At 42.8% G+C, this 17,761-nt stretch overlaps 1 protein-coding gene across 3 annotated transcripts in view; it reads right to left on the bottom strand.

Moving 5' to 3' along the window:
- The window catches only part of LOC137425701 (alpha-1,3-mannosyl-glycoprotein 4-beta-N-acetylglucosaminyltransferase A), a 102,685-nt gene that overhangs the window by 50,014 nt on the left and 34,910 nt on the right, over positions 1 to 17,761 (bottom strand). For 2 of the 3 annotated variants that reach the window (XM_068114393.2, XM_068114396.2), the window contains exons 4-11: positions 11,790 to 11,923; positions 10,788 to 10,834; positions 8,532 to 8,645; positions 8,344 to 8,419; positions 4,598 to 4,712; positions 4,269 to 4,399; positions 1,236 to 1,343; positions 538 to 731 (exon numbers count right to left, since the gene is read on the bottom strand). In XM_068114393.2, coding sequence (XP_067970494.1) covers positions 538 to 731; positions 1,236 to 1,343; positions 4,269 to 4,399; positions 4,598 to 4,712; positions 8,344 to 8,419; positions 8,532 to 8,645; positions 10,788 to 10,834; positions 11,790 to 11,923 — 919 coding nt within the window. The remainder of the gene's footprint in view (positions 1 to 537; positions 732 to 1,235; positions 1,344 to 4,268; positions 4,400 to 4,597; positions 4,713 to 8,343; positions 8,420 to 8,531; positions 8,646 to 10,787; positions 10,835 to 11,789; positions 11,924 to 17,761) is intronic. The other variant, XM_068114394.2, reaches the window with a different exon arrangement.

Raw genomic sequence — 17,761 nt, 5'->3', positions numbered from 1 at the left:
ACATACTACGTATGGACGTATTGATGGCCGGACAGCAGCACCCATCCTATGAGGTTATTTTGGAAAAAAAAATAACCTAATAAAAGCATATATGCTAAAAAAAAAAAAATTCTCATTCGAGGACATGTTTGAAAATAAAAACTTTTCAAAGCATTTCACAACCAAACCATACGGCAACCACATTTGTTCCCATCAAATTGTGTCATCGTAGAGAAAACTACCAGCGGACAAAGTATAATGATAAAACAACCTGAGAGCAATAAAAGGTGTTGTTGCATTGTGGGAAATACATCCAATGCATGCTTCTCAACACCCACGTACACAGTACACCCGTGGCGATGGAACATATTACATTACGGAGAGTATTTCTAGAGGAATAACCATCCATGGATGATTTTTTGCAGAATAAATTTATGACAGCCTTGGAGGCAGAAAAAACCCCAAAACATTTCCTTATTAATCAATTGGTGGAAAACTTTGATGCTCTTCGATGAAAATGCTCACATGATATCGTCAATTTTGCTTTCATAGACTTACCTCTTTAAGGATTCAGGCTGCAGGAATGTAAACATAATGTAATCATCGGCCTTGGGCGTCAAAGCCCAGAAAAAATCCTCAGCAAGGTAGGCCTTCGGCAGCCCATACTGCTTGTAAACCTTTAAGCTAGTGCTGACTTCTGCTGGGGGGTTGACATTCACAGACTGCAATGGAGGACTTCCAAAATCCCGATCCTATAAATGACAACAAACACAAATATGACGGATAATAAGTTTGTGGTCTGCTTCTTGAGAGAAAACAAGGAAAAACAGTATATTCATTGTGGAGCTTCAACTTGACACCACCAAAAATGACTACGTCAATAAAATAGTCAGTCCGTCAGTCCGTCAGTCCGTCAGTCCGTCAGTCAGTCCGTCAGTCCGTCAGTCCGTCCATCAGTCAGTAATGGTTCTGCCGTTATGGATAGAAAGTAGTCGAGATTCAGATATTCTTTGATACCAGGTTACACCGCTTGCTATCTCAGAATGCAGTCGCTGTTTGAACAGCAGCTCCAAAAAAAAAAAATTACGCCTCCAGACATTCACATATATAATACTAACACTAAAACACTAAACACTGGCGCGCGCACACACACACACCGACACACACACACACCTTAATGACACCATTTGATATAGACTGAAAAACAAAAATCAACAAGTAGAAGTTGTAAGTAAGCTTATGCAGTAAGAACGAACCATTAGTTTATGGACTTTCCCAGATAGTGAGGAATATTTCCCAACATGCTGAAAAAGCGATGGCTTGAATCGAATTCTCAGATTTCCTTTTTGCCGCTCACAGTGTTTCTGCAGCATAAAGAAAAGTAGAGGCGTTAGGCCTCAACCATCACCGTGACACCAAGATATCCTGCCAATTGTGTCTGCAACTCGAAGAAATGTAGAAGGAAAGCAGATGACACCTGGAACCAAAATACTTCATTTTTATTCTTTCATCCAATCTGTTCTTTCATCATTTTTATTCTTCCATCCACAAAGAAAATTGTATAAAAGTGAAGAATAATTATGAAACAAAACCCAATAGTGCCTAGCACAACATTTTATGTATATGGGAAAAGTTAACGGAAGAGCTCAATTACCACTCTTGGAGAGGATAAATCATAAACAGGGTAGAGAAAAATGGTTTAAATAATATGACTAATCATACTAAAATACGCAATTTGGTGTCTGTCTGTATTTTGACTGATACATTTGGTCGTTACTTATCTAATCACAACCAGACTTGACAGGGTCACAACATGGAGGTTGTACCGACTTCATTTGCCCCCCTCCACAAGGTCCACCTTGCGCGAAATCCGTGTGAAGGTGTATATCTGTGTTAAGACAGCTAATTGTGGTGATTAGACAAGTCCGCTTCCAATAACAAAAGTAACTAAAACCAGCAATCAATCATAGCTTGCATACCCTCACCCCGACTTGGTTACGTGGTTTTTATTGCTTATTTTATAGACATATTCACATTCTAATTGCACATCTATATATATAAAACACAGTTTGTGTGTGTGTGTGTGTGTGTGTGTGTGTGTGTGTGTGTGTGTGTGTGTGTGTGTGTGTGTGTGTGTGTGTAATGTGACCGATAGACTCCTAAACGGAGAGGCTAACGTGCTTGATATTTGGCATAGACATGGCCATTGAGCCTGGGACGAACATGGCCAAACTCAAAATATTTGACGATCCATATTTTTTATTCATATTTACCTCAGCGCATTTCAGCGCACGGAATCAACGGAATCAGAGCAGGTGGGCGCTGATTCGCTCAGAGCGATCACGTGATGACGCGATGACGCGATGACGCTATGACGCTATGAACACTATGACGCTATGAACGCTATGACGCTGACGCTATGACGCTATGAAAAAAAAAATCCCTATGACGCTATGAACGCGATGACGCTATGAACGCTATGACGCTATGAAACGCTATGAAGGCTGTGAACGCTATGACGCTATGAAACGCTATGAAGGCTGTGAACGGTATGACGCTATGACAAAAAAAAATCGCTATGACGCTATGAAACGCTATGAACGCGATGATGCTATGAAACGCTATGAAGCTATGAACGCTATGAACGATATGACGCTATGACGCTATGAAAAAAAAAATCGCTATGACGCTATGAAACGCTATGAACGCTATGACGCTATGACAAAAAAAATCGCTATGACGTTATGACGCTATGAACGCTATGAAAAAAAAAAAAAATCGCTCGCTTTACCAAGGGGCTCGCTCTCCCCCCGTTCCCCTCCCCTCCCCTTCCCCTCCCCTCCCCTTCCCCCTCCCCTCCCCCGCCCGGCAATGCCGGGTACTTCTGCTAGTACTTTATAGAGATGTACTCGCATTCATTTAAGGGGTGTTAGGGTCTTCATGGTCTTAATGGGTCTTGGGTTGCAAAGGGTCTGCGGTATTTTAGGGGTCTTGAGGAGACCTTGGGGTCTAAAAGGTCTTTAAGGATGTTAGAGTTCTAAAGGATCTTAGGGATATGAACAGTTCTTAGGGTTTGAAAGGGTCTACATAATGTAAATCATACACATACCCACCTTCCGTGCAGACAGACAGACTAACCAGCAAACTGTCCCAAGTGCAACACCCTCTCCTCTGGCGAGGGCAACAACACCTTATTCAGTGTCATTTTACATTAGCGTGGTGTTTTCCCAAGGTCGCTTCCACTAATAAATAAATAATAACAATTACAGTAATGATAATTGCATAATCTATCTATAATTCCACTAATCTCTGTCTGTGTGTGTGTGTGTGTGTGTGTGTGTGTGTGTGTGTGTGTGTGTGTGTGTGTGTATGCGACCGCTGTTTCTCGACAACTACCGGTCCGATATACTTGAAACTTGCCAGGTATATTGCTGGGGACCCGAGGATGTGCCTTTTCAAGGTTTCATATTAATCGGACAAGTAGTTACCGAGCTATGCCCAAAAAACGATTCAACCAATCAGAGAGCAGCGAGTTATCACGTGTGCCGAACGTGGCGAACAGACTCTGCCTCGGACGGCACATTTGAGAGCGTATTCATTTATTTCACGTTGGCAAACTATGTTGGCGTTAAACTATGTTTTAAAACTAATTAAAACTACTTTGCGATTCATCGTAACTGCGATTCGTAACTGCCGTTCGCTTTGGCTTTGCGAATGGACCAAACCATTTCATGTAAATAGAGGGGGGGGGATTGTCACCGTACTCGCAAGTCGTTCGCTTTGGACCAAACCATTTCATGTAAATAGAGGGGGGGGGATATAATTTTAGATATAGATATAGTACGGGCATGCCCTAGTAATAATAACGATAATAATATTACTAACATGGCGCCATCTGTACGTCACGTGAAGAAGAAGCAGGATATCAAGCATTTCATCTTCTGAGGACATTTCTTCCGTTCAAAATGATGCCTCAGCAATACTGATAATGGGGTAATAATAATAACAATAATATCAATGTTATTACAAATTATTAATAATAACAAAAACAAGAATAATAGTAAGGATAATAACATCCCCGCCCCCTTAACACTCCCTCTGTCCTCCCACCCTTCACCATCCCGGCCGAGTCTAAAGCATCATTTTCACCCATCATAGTGTGAGAGAAAGTATAATTAAGGTAGAAGGAATGAAAAAGCACGACCCACCTGGCCGCTCCTAAAGGAAAGGTGTGTTTCTAGTTAAACAAAATTACAATCTACCTTACTGTTGATTTATAATTCACATACCGAGTCCTTCTCTGGATTGCAAACCTTCACCCAGAGTATGTGATCCAGTAACCAGTCGATGGGTTTGTCCTTGTAAAACATGAGAACAAATTCCACAATGATATTCAAATCGGAAGATTTGAACAACTTTCCTGCAGGAGAAAACATGGCATCGCACTTAGTCTAATCAAATCCATCCACTCACTACGTGCACGGAATATCATACACATATACTGCGATTATGGTTGGACGGGATGGGACGATTATGGTCCACACGCTGTACACACGGTGATCAAATCCACTAAACACTGCCAGGAAACGGGAAATGTTGAACTTCCAAGAGAACAAACCGATGAATCCGAGCTGAGAGAATTCCAAAACCATCCAATCCTCGGAAGGTTGATGCTCGGCGAAGTTTTTCATCAAACTCAGGAAATTAGGAAGAGCAACAATGTCATCTTCAAGCTGCACGCACACGTACAAACAATGAGCAGGATTCCATACATGGTACAAACATGTAAAATGAGAATGTATTGGCCATTTTTAACAAGTACAAAATGTAATTGATAACACGAATCATCATGCCACAGGAAAAGTATTTAATTGGTAAATCCTGTGTGATGCAGTAACAGGTGAGGGAGAAATTGTGTGGGTTAAAGATTGTGTTACAGCAAAGTTTACCTACACCAGAAGTGATTCCATACGGCATTATCCAACAAACACTTTACCAGTGATATATTGTCCTGTTGCCGGCGATTAAGACCACCAGTGACGGATTGCCGAAACATATTTTACTCCCGAAGCGACCTCCTGAATTTTTGGCGGTTATTGCGCATGCGAGATTGAGGCTGTGAGACGTTTACCTGAATGGAACACACGGGTTTATTCCGAAACCACAAAACATGTACACGCCACAGTAAATTCAACAAATATGGTTTAATGATAATAAAGCAAGGAATGAAATGGAATGTTGAGGTAAAAGGTTGTGGTAAAAACTAAAATTCTAATTTGAGGGACCCTCCACATGCTGACTCGAACACGCACACAGGGAAAAGATAATAAAAAGAAGAGCAATGTGACTGTCGCCAATATGCCTCAGCATAGTCCTACGATGGGTAGATGCCCTTGTTCACGGTCCTAAAAATAAACAAGTTTAATTTAAATCCCTTCAGCTGCTTTAAAGTATCACATTTTCACCAGCCATGACAGGTTTCATATCGATCGGTGAAGCGGTTTCAGACAAGGGATTTTTTTAAATATCGGTTTTCAAGCTAGCCTGGTGTTGGCTTAGCTGTTAGGGTGCCGGCTTGGGATCCTAGGATCCTGGGTTCGAATCCCGGTCGATCGCTGAATTAACGCCAGGGGGGTTGACTCAATGACTCAGCCTGTCATCCTTCCGAGGTCGGCAAATTGAGTACCAGCTTGCTGGGATGAATGATCACGGTGTGTACCCCGATTTAGAATAGATACACCGTATCCCTGCGCATCGTAAGAGGCGACCAAGGGTTGGTGTCAGGAAGGGCATCCGGCCATAAAAACATTGCCTCAAACAGGGAACCATGATTGTCATGGGGCCCGCAAGGCTAACCCCCGTTCTAGCAGGGAAAATGGCCTTAAAACGATCATTCATTCATTTCATTCAAGCTAATATGGCTGCCATACCATGTGACATACAACCTAAAAAATGTACACTGTGCATATGTATGGGTAGGGGATCACGTTTGTGAAGTTTCGTGTTGATCCGATAAGGTTTGTTTTTCTATCCAAGATGGCTGCCAAACCACATGACCTACGACATCATTTTCAAACTATATGCAACAGTGATGTTAGATGATATTTGTAAAATTTTGCATCGATAGGGTAAGCAGTTTCAGAGATATAATTATTTAATATTTTCCTTTAATCCAATATGAGTTTCATCTCAATTGGGCATGTGGTTGTTGAGAAAAACAAGGTTTAGCCTGTACGGACGGACGGATGTACGGACAGACAACCCAAAAACATAATGCCTCTGGTCACCTTCGGGGGCAGAGGCATAATAAAAAGAAATAGTCTTTGGCCGGCCGGTACTTAACGGTGGCCCGACTGGGTCCTTTTTGAGGAGAGTGGTGGTGACGAGGCTCTGAGCCTTCCGCTCGGGAAGCGGACAAGATGGCGATGGTGACAAAGGTGCCAAGGGCGTGAGGCAAAGACGGCCCATTTTCTCTCCCCCGCCAGCCTCCGAGTGAGCCCTGCAGTCCCAACGCTCCTCCGCCCCGCCCACATCCCACGGTCGAATCACGTCCCTCGGGGATTCCTCGGGGAAAAGCATCACGGCTTTTCTTGACCGCCCATTTCTCCGCCTCGCGTGGGCAGGCTTTCGCCTATTAGGTTATTGATCCTTTGGGCGGGGCCTAGTCCGGGAACCTGTTTGCTTGCAGTTGTTGTTTAAAGGAGGTTTTGCATGGCCGGCATCATCAGCAAAAATGTGAGGCGAGAATTAGAGGGAAAGCACGCACTAAGGAAAATGATCCTTAATCCCTCTGACTAATTAGCACTGCTTCAACAATCTTAAGTTACAGTTTCCCTACTTAAATACAGAGATTTCTCCTACCCGTCCACGGTCCATGCTACTACGCATATACAGTGCTGCCTTTCCTCCGGTATGCTTTCACATACCCCCCATAAACGTAACAATATGCCCCCCATAAATGTAATATATTTTGTCTCGGAGAATGTTTGTAGTACAGGCTAATTATACACCAATTTCCACATTAATGCATAATTTTATATTTTCAGATGTGAAATTGTTTTCACGATAACCATTGCGATTGTGAGAAGTGCATCCTATTATATTACCATATGTATGCGTGTATGTGCTAGTGCTTCTCAAGCGCTTCCTCACCTGGAAAGTTCATTGAAAACCTTACCCCACGCGGTGTTTAAGTATATAATTCAATTTAAATAAAATAAAGATTTTAAAGGTCATACAAAAATAATTCTGAAACAGCGCCGTTGACACATGGTCGTTTACACCACTGTATCTAACACGTTACATTAGTTATACATGCCTGTTGTTTCTCTCCTTTATAACATCCTTAAAAACAGTAAGTTTCCTGTTTGGAATGATTTTTAATTTTGTTTGTCTGCCATGAATTTAAAAAAATATCACTCCTCTGCGTATGTGTGATTCAGACGAATTCAGAGCCAAAGATAAACTGCAGGTTTGTTTTCCGATTCATGTTCCAATTTGTGTTCAAAATATAATATTCAATTTAAATTGTAGACAGCAACCACGCAGGGTGGTACTACTGTTCAAAGTTAGGAACGTTAAAGTGGTGCCCGGAACCATCTTACACTCTCTGTGTCAGGTTTGCTGGTCTTACTTTCTGTCTCACTCAAACTAGAGCTACCGGGCTCGCTTTAATCTTAATCTTTATTTATATCTATCTATCTATCTAACTATCTATCTATCTATCTATCTTTCCCTTCCATCCATCCATCCATCCCTTCCATCCATCCATCTATCCCTTCCATCCATCCATCCATCCATCTATCCCTTCCATCCATCCATCCATCTATCCCATCCATCCATCCATCTATTCCATCCATCCATCCATCTATCCCTTCCATCCATCTATCCCTTCCATCCATCCCTTCCATCCATCCATCCATCCATCCCTTCCATCCATCCATCCATCTATCTATCCCTTCCATCCATCCATCCCTTCCATCTATCCCATCCATCCATCCATCTATCCCATCCATCCATCCATCTCTCTCTCTCTCTCCCTCTCTCTCCCTCTCTCTCTCTCCACCATACACTTTTCTTCTCTTTTATTTAAGGCCTGGCCTCGATGAGGGCTTTCAGTCTGTGCCTGGAGCCTTCAACATAAAAAGAAAAATCAAGTTGTTCCTCGATCATAAACTGATATTTGTAGGCAGACAGACAGACGAAGTGTACCAATTGCTTAACCCTGCGTTTCACTTTGCATGCACGGGGTAAATATCCTCGCAAACCTATGCAACCACACACCAAGTGGAAGTAGGTAGAGGGGATATGATGACATCTTTATTGAAGTGCCGAACCGGTCCGAAAGCACACAAAACAGCGTACCTGCACGTAGTAGGTGCCCTTGGCTTGGGCGTGTAACATCAGGAAACAATAATCCAGATTTTGTTTCGTTCTCCACCTCAGATAAAATGAAAATACACTCGATCGAATGAACACAACGATTACAATGTGCAATGTGCAAAAAGCCAAAATACATCAAAATAAAACAATGACAAAGGCTTAATACTTACCTAACCTTTTCCCAGGCATCTCCAAATGTTTCCCTGAGCTTAGTGAAGTCAGGGTAATACATCTCAGGTGGAGAGATTATCTCCAGAAGTCCTGAATCCATTTCCAAACCAAATCTTGAGAGGAGAAATGAATTGCAATCGCTTCATTTAATAATGATACAACGTGTGCAGACCATCGTCACATATAACAACCTCACATGTTGGGCCTTGCCCTACGGCCTAAGCTAACCAAATGGTCCGATCAGTCCAATTGAACTGTTTCATGACTAAACCCGAAGGTCGTCACTACCTGAAACGCCCCCGATGGCAGAGCAAGAGATTGTAGTCATGCTATTGTTGAACAATTAATATAAAATTATGGCCTCTAGTCCATGGCCAAAGATCAATATGGGATAAAAGGATTTGTTAAACGAATGACGGGCATACAAAATAACTGGGAAAAGGATAATGGAGAATAGCAAAAGTGACCACATGGCCGGCCAGCCTTCAAAGCACACTGCTCAAGGTGTGGAGAGTTCCTAGATTCCGGATACCGAGCACAGTCACCGGTTCCTACTGCGTCCCAGGCAATCCCGGCTCACACTGCACCACAACAAGCAGAGTGTGTGCCGGGCTGCTCCGAAACTTTCCCACACTCCGATGAATAGCCGACTTGGAGCCCCACACCAAACCGCTCTGACTCTCCTGCGCTCTCCAAAACCTGAAACGGGGACCTCCCCATGGTGCTTCACCCTCAATAGCTGGGGACCAAGTTGGGCCTGTCTGCACCATTGGCCTTCGGATTCCATAGTGCTCGGCACCAGCCCTAATGCAAGGAGCTAGATTCCCGGAGAAGCACGGAACCACCATAAATAAAAGGAGAGGGGGGATGTTACAGTGACAACAACGAAGATGTGGTAGGGGAAACACCTAATCTGTTGGACCACTTGTTGCTGCGGTAACAAGTTCCTGAAAGAACATTTGGACCACAGATGCTTCATTGATAAAATATGATTCTTACCTCTGCCACCAAAGGTGGACGGACGTTGTTTTTACCCTCGTTTGTGCACGATACTTGCATAGGTGCCAAGGTGTGCACTCTACCGAGTGCCGTTCTAGGTTTATTCTGGTATAATGGGAATTTTATTTTTCCAACACTGCTACAGTACATCCAGTTGATCAATATGGTGTAACATCCTATTGATTATGTTGGAGAACGAGGCTTGGAGTCATGAAACAGCCTTATTCCAAATAAATTTGTTAGCCTTGTTTTTGCTTTTTTCAAATTACATTTTAACTTGAATTTAAAATTAAACTATCAATTAATTAACTATTAAATTAAGCTATTTTTAAATTATACTTACTTGAATTACACTTCTAATTATGCTCGATTAATTTGTTGGCAGATTAAACATGCCCTGAACGGAAGTAATTTTTCATTTATTTATTTTATTTGCAGGACCTTAGTCTCGTAGTGGAGCTGAATGCACAATTCTCACGTACACACGTAGACAAATACATAAGACAACACCAGATATAACTTTGTACAAACACACTTGAGCTTGGAGGAAGTGATGTCGTTCAGTTGGGAAATTAAATAATTTCCTTCTCCCAATGATCGTCAACCTATGGTTGTTTGTCCATGCTCTATCCTTTATAAATGCTGAACGTGAGACGACGAAGCAGCACGGAACATTTTGAAAATCTTTGCTACGACTAGGCCGGGGTTTGAACAATCAACCTCCCAGACTCTGAGAAGACCCTTGGTTAATGAAGACATACCACACCAATGTTACATTAGAATTGCCCAATACAGCTATTACATAATTTTCTAAATACTGAGGAAAGTGTCGATGAAAAGGCAAAAACAGGTTGTTTTTTTTCCAAGGGGAAAAGGTAAAAAAATGCCAAATTTTTAAAAATAAGGCAGAGGATAAACTGTCGGGATATTGACAACAAAAATGCTCTTTAATGATATGGTCGCGTCGTGATTTATAATGTTGCAATGTAGGCCACATGGAAATGCAACGTTAATTCAGCATTTTTTGTTGCGACACTTTTCAGGATGTCGTCTCACTCTGGAATCAAGTAACTCTATAAACGTGAAATTGTTGGTAAATGTGAAAGGTCCAGAATAAATGTTTTGAACTATTCAATAGAATGGAGTGTATTTGTTCATGTAGAGCCATTACGTATATGTGTGTGTATTGGCTACATGACCGATAAAGAATGTTGTGATTTTGCTGCAAATAAATAAATAAATAGATAATGACATACCTGTTTTGTAGATTTTCCACCATTGTATTAACAAAACTGACATTCGTCTGTAAAACAATGGAGGTACAGACGTACAGCAAACTTTTTACCACAATGTATTTCCCTTTTACATTACAATGATGATAGTATAGCCCATAAAACATTGGATTTTACAAAATGAACTAGGATGGCACTCAGTAGAGAGCATACCTCCACCAGGTGAATAGTTTACGTTTTGTATCCCAGAGTAGACCAGAAAAATTACAAAACAGAATCACATTTAATCAAAATCATCCGTCCACAACTTTTTGAGATATCCTGCTACGTATCGTTTTTGGCCCTATCTCCCAATGGTGAAGAATCGCTTTAAAAATTCTACTAGCCGGATCCGGATCCGGATCTTCACCAATATTTAAATCGATTCTTCCTCGTCACACACACAACATGTCCACCAAGTTTCGTCCAAAACAGTCCATAACCTTTTGAGATATCCGGCTATGTATCGCTTTGGCCTTATCACTCAATGGTGAAGAATCACTTACAAAATTAAATAATTATCGTATCCGAATACATTTTCAAATCCTCACCAAAATTGAACCAATTCTTCCTTGTCACACACACAACCTGTCCACAAAGTTTCGTCCGAATCCGTCCACAACTTTTTGAGATATTTTGTTCACAAACAAAGACAGACAGAAAGACAGGGGTGAAAACAACCTCCATCCACCTTCGGTGGCGGAGGTAAAAATCAGTTGACAAAGTGCTCTTTCATGAGCCATGATTTCAGCACAACACATGTGACCATTTGAAACAGTCACAAACTCCAGGAAATCTTTCCCATTTTGAATAAGAAAACTCTGCTCGGATCAGATCACCATTTACAATCCTAAAACTAAATAGTGATCCAGTTAATTGATAATACCAGAAGCTTATTTGACGAATGTAACAAATGCAAAGAAGAAGATTTTGGTGATGAATCGTAGCATGGAAGTGAAATGTTCACAAGGTGTAACTGTCACATACCTCCCCAATAGAGACCATTATGATGCAATCTTCTCTCTCTTCGTGTGAAAGTTCATGAATGAGGGAATTCAAGGTGTCAACCAGGTAGGTCTGATCTGCTCGTTTCACTGTTGGGATGCCGAGCACCAACGATACTAGACAAAATTATCACCACAAATTGGTACTGAAAATAATCAATGAGTAGTAAAATAAAACAATGCACACATTACATAGTATTTTGGCCCATCATGCCCGTGCTACATCCCCACTACAACACTCCTGAAAATGCTCAAATTACTCATCGTTGGGGGAATCATTTCAAGAGGGTTTTCATGGGGGAAATAAGGAAGGAAAGGGAGGAGGTTCGGATGAACCAGTCAAGCTAAATAAACATAGGAGTAATACCCCTGGTGCTCACCTGGTAGAATAAACAGCATACTGCACCGATTAAAGGTATTTTAAACCAATTTCAATGGTTGCTGGAGTTGTTGTTGCTATGGTTGCTAGGTTGCTAGAGACAGCGCAGCATGTAGAATTATACTAACATAATCATAAAACTTTAAACAAACAAACAAAAAATACCTATTTTGGGGGCCAACCCCGCACCCCGTCCATATACCTTCTCAGACCCCAATTTTTCTAATGCCTTGAACAAACTTTAGTCACAACACAACTAATATCATTTGTGCCAAGATTGGTCACAATCCCTTCAGCGGTTTCGGAGAGGAAGTTGCAAGTGTTTACGGACGGACAGACGGACGACGCGCCATCGCATAAGCACCTTAACTTCGTTCCAGGTGAGCTAAAAATGAAGGCAGCTGGTCAACTTACACACTTTGATATGAGTAATTTCCTGCTAGTACTTTGGCTTTCTACGTTACCTGTGCCACCAGGAGTGATGCCTGACTGTCAGCACACAAAAGTGCCAGAAGTGACACCTGGGTCAGGTATTAGAGATGAATCAAACTCTTTTTAATAGAAAGCATGAATGGGCCAGAAATGGCTTGCATTATTTCCATCTTGAAACTACAGCAGCAATCTCTTCAAAATCGCAAAAATGTCTGGTCGGACCTAATAAAAGGTGTACTCTGACAGTACCTGGTTACACTGTAACACAAAATGCACTGTTTGACGAAACAATACTACAATTTACACCAGGCACGAGTGAATAAGATTAAATGCGTGTGATGCTGGTTGCTTCCAGCTCAATCTATTGGAGTTAGCTCTTCCAACCAAAGGATAATGGCCAGGGGGTCACGGAGTGGAGCCAAGGTCCCAGTTGCTGCTTTTATCCACTTGAAATAAAAATAGGCCTAACATCACCAGCACCCTGAACAAATTCCAAATTCCTGCTCCAACCGACAGGGGGCACTGAATCAGTGGCACAGCAGCACCCCCAGAAAATGATGTTACATGCAGTCATGTGAAGCATATAAATGAAAAGGATAAAGAAGTAATAAAAAAAATTTAAATGAAATTTTACCAGTAATAATTGGAGCAACAGGAATGATAAAAAAGAACGTTACAGAGATCGTAAAAAACATCCCTGGGAATATTACGACAAACTAACTGCAGTTGGAAGCTGTCGGACACTCTGTGACGATCGTCAAAAGAGCCCTCTTAACAAAACTTTGAGAATAAGATAACATCACAACTTGGTCCATGAATCATGATCCCTTACTGAAACTAAGGTGGATACTTCAAGACCTGGGAGGATTCCGTTCCACCTCCTGAAACCCGTATATGGAGATACCAACCATTGGCATGCACACAAATAAATAAATATATATATAAATATATATATACACATAAAAATATAAATATATATAAAAAAATATATAAATATATATAAATATATATAAATATATATATAAATAGATAAATATATTTAAATATATAAATATATACAAATATATATAAATATAAATACATAAATATATATATATATATATATATATATATATATAAATATAAATACATAAATATATATATATATATATATAAATACATAAATATATATATATATTTCTTCGGATATCATCCGAAGGATAATGATGGATATCATCAATCATTGCTTCGGATATCAAATCCTTCCTCTTCTCCAATGGCTTCATCTCCGATCATCAATTTGGATTCAGACCAGGTCATTCTACTCTGGACATGCTGCTTCTGCTGTCTCAACAATGGATGGAGGTCCTCAATGCCAAACAGGAAATCAGAGCTGTCTCCCTTGACATATTACATGCCTTCGATACGGTCTGGCACCCAGCTCTGCTCACCAAACTCTCCTCCTATGGTATCCATGGAAATCTCCACGCATGGCTTGCGGACTTCCTCTCTGGTCATAGTCAACGTGTGACCCTGAATGGATTTCTCTCATCTCCCCTTCCTGTTCAGGCTGGAGTTCCCCAAGGCAGTGTTCTGGGCCCTGTGCTTTTTCTGGTCTTTATCAATGATCTCTCCGACTCTCAGGAAAATCCTCTGTCTCTTTGCTGATGACTCCACTCTCTGCCGCTCCATTCCTCTTCCCTCAGATCGGCAGTCTGCAGCCTCCTCACTCTCTGAAGACCTGGAGAAAATCACAGACTGGTCAAACAAGTGGAACATGTCTTTCAATCCTGACAAATCTCACACTCTTACTATGTCTCTCTGAAAACACCGACTGGACAACCCTCCCATCTACTTTCTCAACAATCCTCTCCAAGAAGTTCTGTCGCTCATGCTTTTGGGTCTCACTATCTGCCATGATCTTTCTTGGGAAAACCACATTTCCAAGCTGGCCTCCAAAGCCAGTCGCCGACTGGGCATCCTCCGTCGTGCAAAGTCTTTTCTTGGCACACCTGAGCTCCTCACCACATACAAGGCTTTCATCCGCAGCTCAATGGAATACTGTTCTCCCCTATGGGCCGGTGCTCCTGCCTCACACCTCGCTCAGCTTCACGCTGTTGAATCCAAAGCTTTCAGAATCATTGGAATCTCCCGCGATGAAGCTATCTCCGAGGGCCTTTCACTCACTCAACGCAGACAGGTAGGTGGTCTTTGTCTTCTACCGACTCCTCTCCAGCCTTGCTCCCCCAGCTCTCTCTGTGCTTTGTCCCCCAAATATTCCTGCAGGTCGCACAAGATCTGCCAGCAACCCTGATGGTTAAACTGCCGAAATCTAGGCTCTCTGCTCACCTTCACTCTTTCATTCCCCTTTTCTCCCGCCTCTGGAATAAACTCCCTCACTCCCTTCAATCCCACTCCTCCCTCCAGGTCTTTAAAACAGCTGTTCACCACCATATCTTATCTTCCCCCATCCAAAACCTTGATCTTTTCTACCCCCGCTAATTCACCCCAGATCCACTTTGTTTGAAATTCCAACTTCTTTCCTGGAAGTCCTTGCAGTGGCCATATGTTTTATACCTCTCCCACCCACCCCTTCCCATTCCTCCCTCCCCCAAAGCCCTCTCCCTCCCACAGATCTCTCGATGTCCCTGCTCGCAAATGTTGTGTTTCCTTCCCCCTCTTGTCTACCGCTCCCCATGTTATATGTTTTATGTGTTGGTTTGTCTTTCTGTGTGATTAATGTTAGCTCTTTCACAAGCCGCGATGTTGTTTACAATATATATATATATATATATATATATATATTGTTACAGACACGACTTTGATGTTAAGGTGGGCCGAGCGGAATGGCCGTCGTGTCCGCACAAATTACCCGATTGTACTCGAACGTCGACGAAGCCGCGCTACGCTGGCTCAATAGGAAAGAGAAGACACCCGGCTGGGTTATAATGACACAATACGACACCAGGGGTTCAGTTCTCAAGACCTCCGGAGGAGGTTATATTAAGGCGGAAGGTTAGATTACAACTACAAGAGGTACATCATAGGAAGACAGGCACTTAGACACAACCTTATATTATTCCCGACAGACCACAGAGAAACAGGACAAAAACTGACTCACACGGGGATTGATGGCTAGGAAAGCGGGTATTCGATGGCCAGCACAAGGTGCACCTTGTGCTCAGGGACAGGATGGCGCGGCCCAAAAGATGCAGGAGGTCTCTCAGCGCTCGAGGTGGCGTCTTGTCGTCTCAAGCTGGGGGCGCATCTCTCGTCACGTCCGGCAAGCGGCTGCGTATCTCCGGCGGGGAGTGACACGCCCTCGGCTCGTTAGCTCCGCCCTTGACGAGGAGCTGACAGCCAGCCCCTTCGTGGTAACCCCGTGGGGCGCATGGATAATGGCGGCTAACCGAGCCGGAGGGAGGACGCACACTCCCCGCGCGCGCCGTTGTTGTAGTTGTTGTTGTAGCTGTAGTTGTTGTTGTTGTTGTTGTAGCTGTAGTTGTTGTTGTTGTTGTTGTAGCTGTAGTTGTTGTTGTTGTTGTTGTTTGGGGAAGAAGATGGGAGGAGGTATGGGAAGGTCCTAAACTCACTACTGGTGCCATATAATCACATTCTGGTGCAACGAAGAGTCATAATTAATGGAAACGAGGCCTTAACTGACATAGATTAAGAATAACTAGGAAGATGTCCGAAAGTTGTCTACGTGTGGTGCGGTGGACCTGGGCACGACATTTAATGGGGGAATAAGGGGAAGGTCGGCTCTACTGATTGTTATTTACATGCAATGGGACTAGGGAATGGGGGATTGGGGAAAGTTGGGGAGTATTGGAGAAAATAGGGGAATATTTACAAGCGGATATGGAGGCCAAATTCCATATTCGCAACATTGCACCCTTCTCTACCCTCGGGGCGTCCCGACCCGATAAATTTTTACCTACTTTAGTGTGGCACGCAATGTAGTTCCCTCTACTATTAACTCTACCCTGAGTGCGACAGTTTTACAGATATTCACAAATGAGTAAATATGTCCCCCTGCGACGTTGCACCCTTCTCCTCACAGAAACACACCCACAGGATAACCGAATCCGGAAAGAATTCGCAAACTACACATACAGCCGGTAGGGAGCATTATTTACAAGATTACGCTGATATCTACACTACGATCCAGGACCTGTCTTTGGAGGAACACATGCAGATGTTATGCATAGAGAGAGCGCGCTTGCCAACATCGATACACCAACCCACGAGTGCTCTGTGGCCGACGGCCTTTAATAACGTGCAGAGCACCCTTTCCCAGCATCAAAAGCACCACCCCACCACACAGTCAGCACCATCCGGTGCAGTCACCATTGTTCATTGGTATAAAAATAAATTCGACAACCCCTAACCCTGCAGGTGTCTCTTGCTCTTCTTGTGGTGCACTTGGTGTTAATTAACAGTGGTTCACCTTTATGGCATAGGTGCCACGTTGACCCATAGGTCCTTCCACGGGTGGTGCTTGGCCGCAAAAGAGCTGCGGTCCATTGTGGGTGGCCACAAACATTGCGGTCCATATGGTGTATCGATCCAGGCAGCCAACAGCGAAAGTGCAGGCCCACAACTGCGTAGCCAGCACCTCTCTCTCCTCTCTCTCTACCCCAAAGCCAGATCCTCGGAGGTGGGAGACAAAAGAAGCAGACAAGTGAGTAAGGTGGTAAGGGCGCAAAAGTGCACGCAATGTAAGGTGATGCACACTGGGGGCACATGGGAACCAGGTGAGACAGGTACGTTCCTATCGTACGCCCCCCCCCCACCAGGTAACCTACATGGCCCCTCCCTTACCCCTTACTGTATCCACAAAACACAACACTACCCATAAACATCTACTTTACAAATCAACAAACATCCCTACTGTCTTCCCCGTTCCTCCCATAAACCAAATTCGTCTTCTCTCCCTCCTAACCAATCAAATTTGCCATTTTCAACTCTCATCAAAATTTGCCATTTTCAACTCAACATCAAAATTTGCCATTACCAATTCATCATCAGTCCCTCCTAGGGAGGGAGAGATGGAATCACCCCAATGTCTCATCCACGTCGTGATGCGTCTCACAAATCCACAGCAATTTCATTTCCTGCACAAAACAAAGAAAACACAGGTGTGGAGTCATCATCATCACCAC

This window comes from Myxine glutinosa, chromosome 4, assembly GCF_964187855.1.
Source record: "Myxine glutinosa chromosome 4, kmMyxGlut1.1, whole genome shotgun sequence".
Taxonomy (NCBI): domain Eukaryota; kingdom Metazoa; phylum Chordata; class Myxini; order Myxiniformes; family Myxinidae; genus Myxine; species Myxine glutinosa.
Note: the sequence above shows the minus strand (reverse complement) of the source record. Positions and strands in the feature narration are given on the sequence as shown.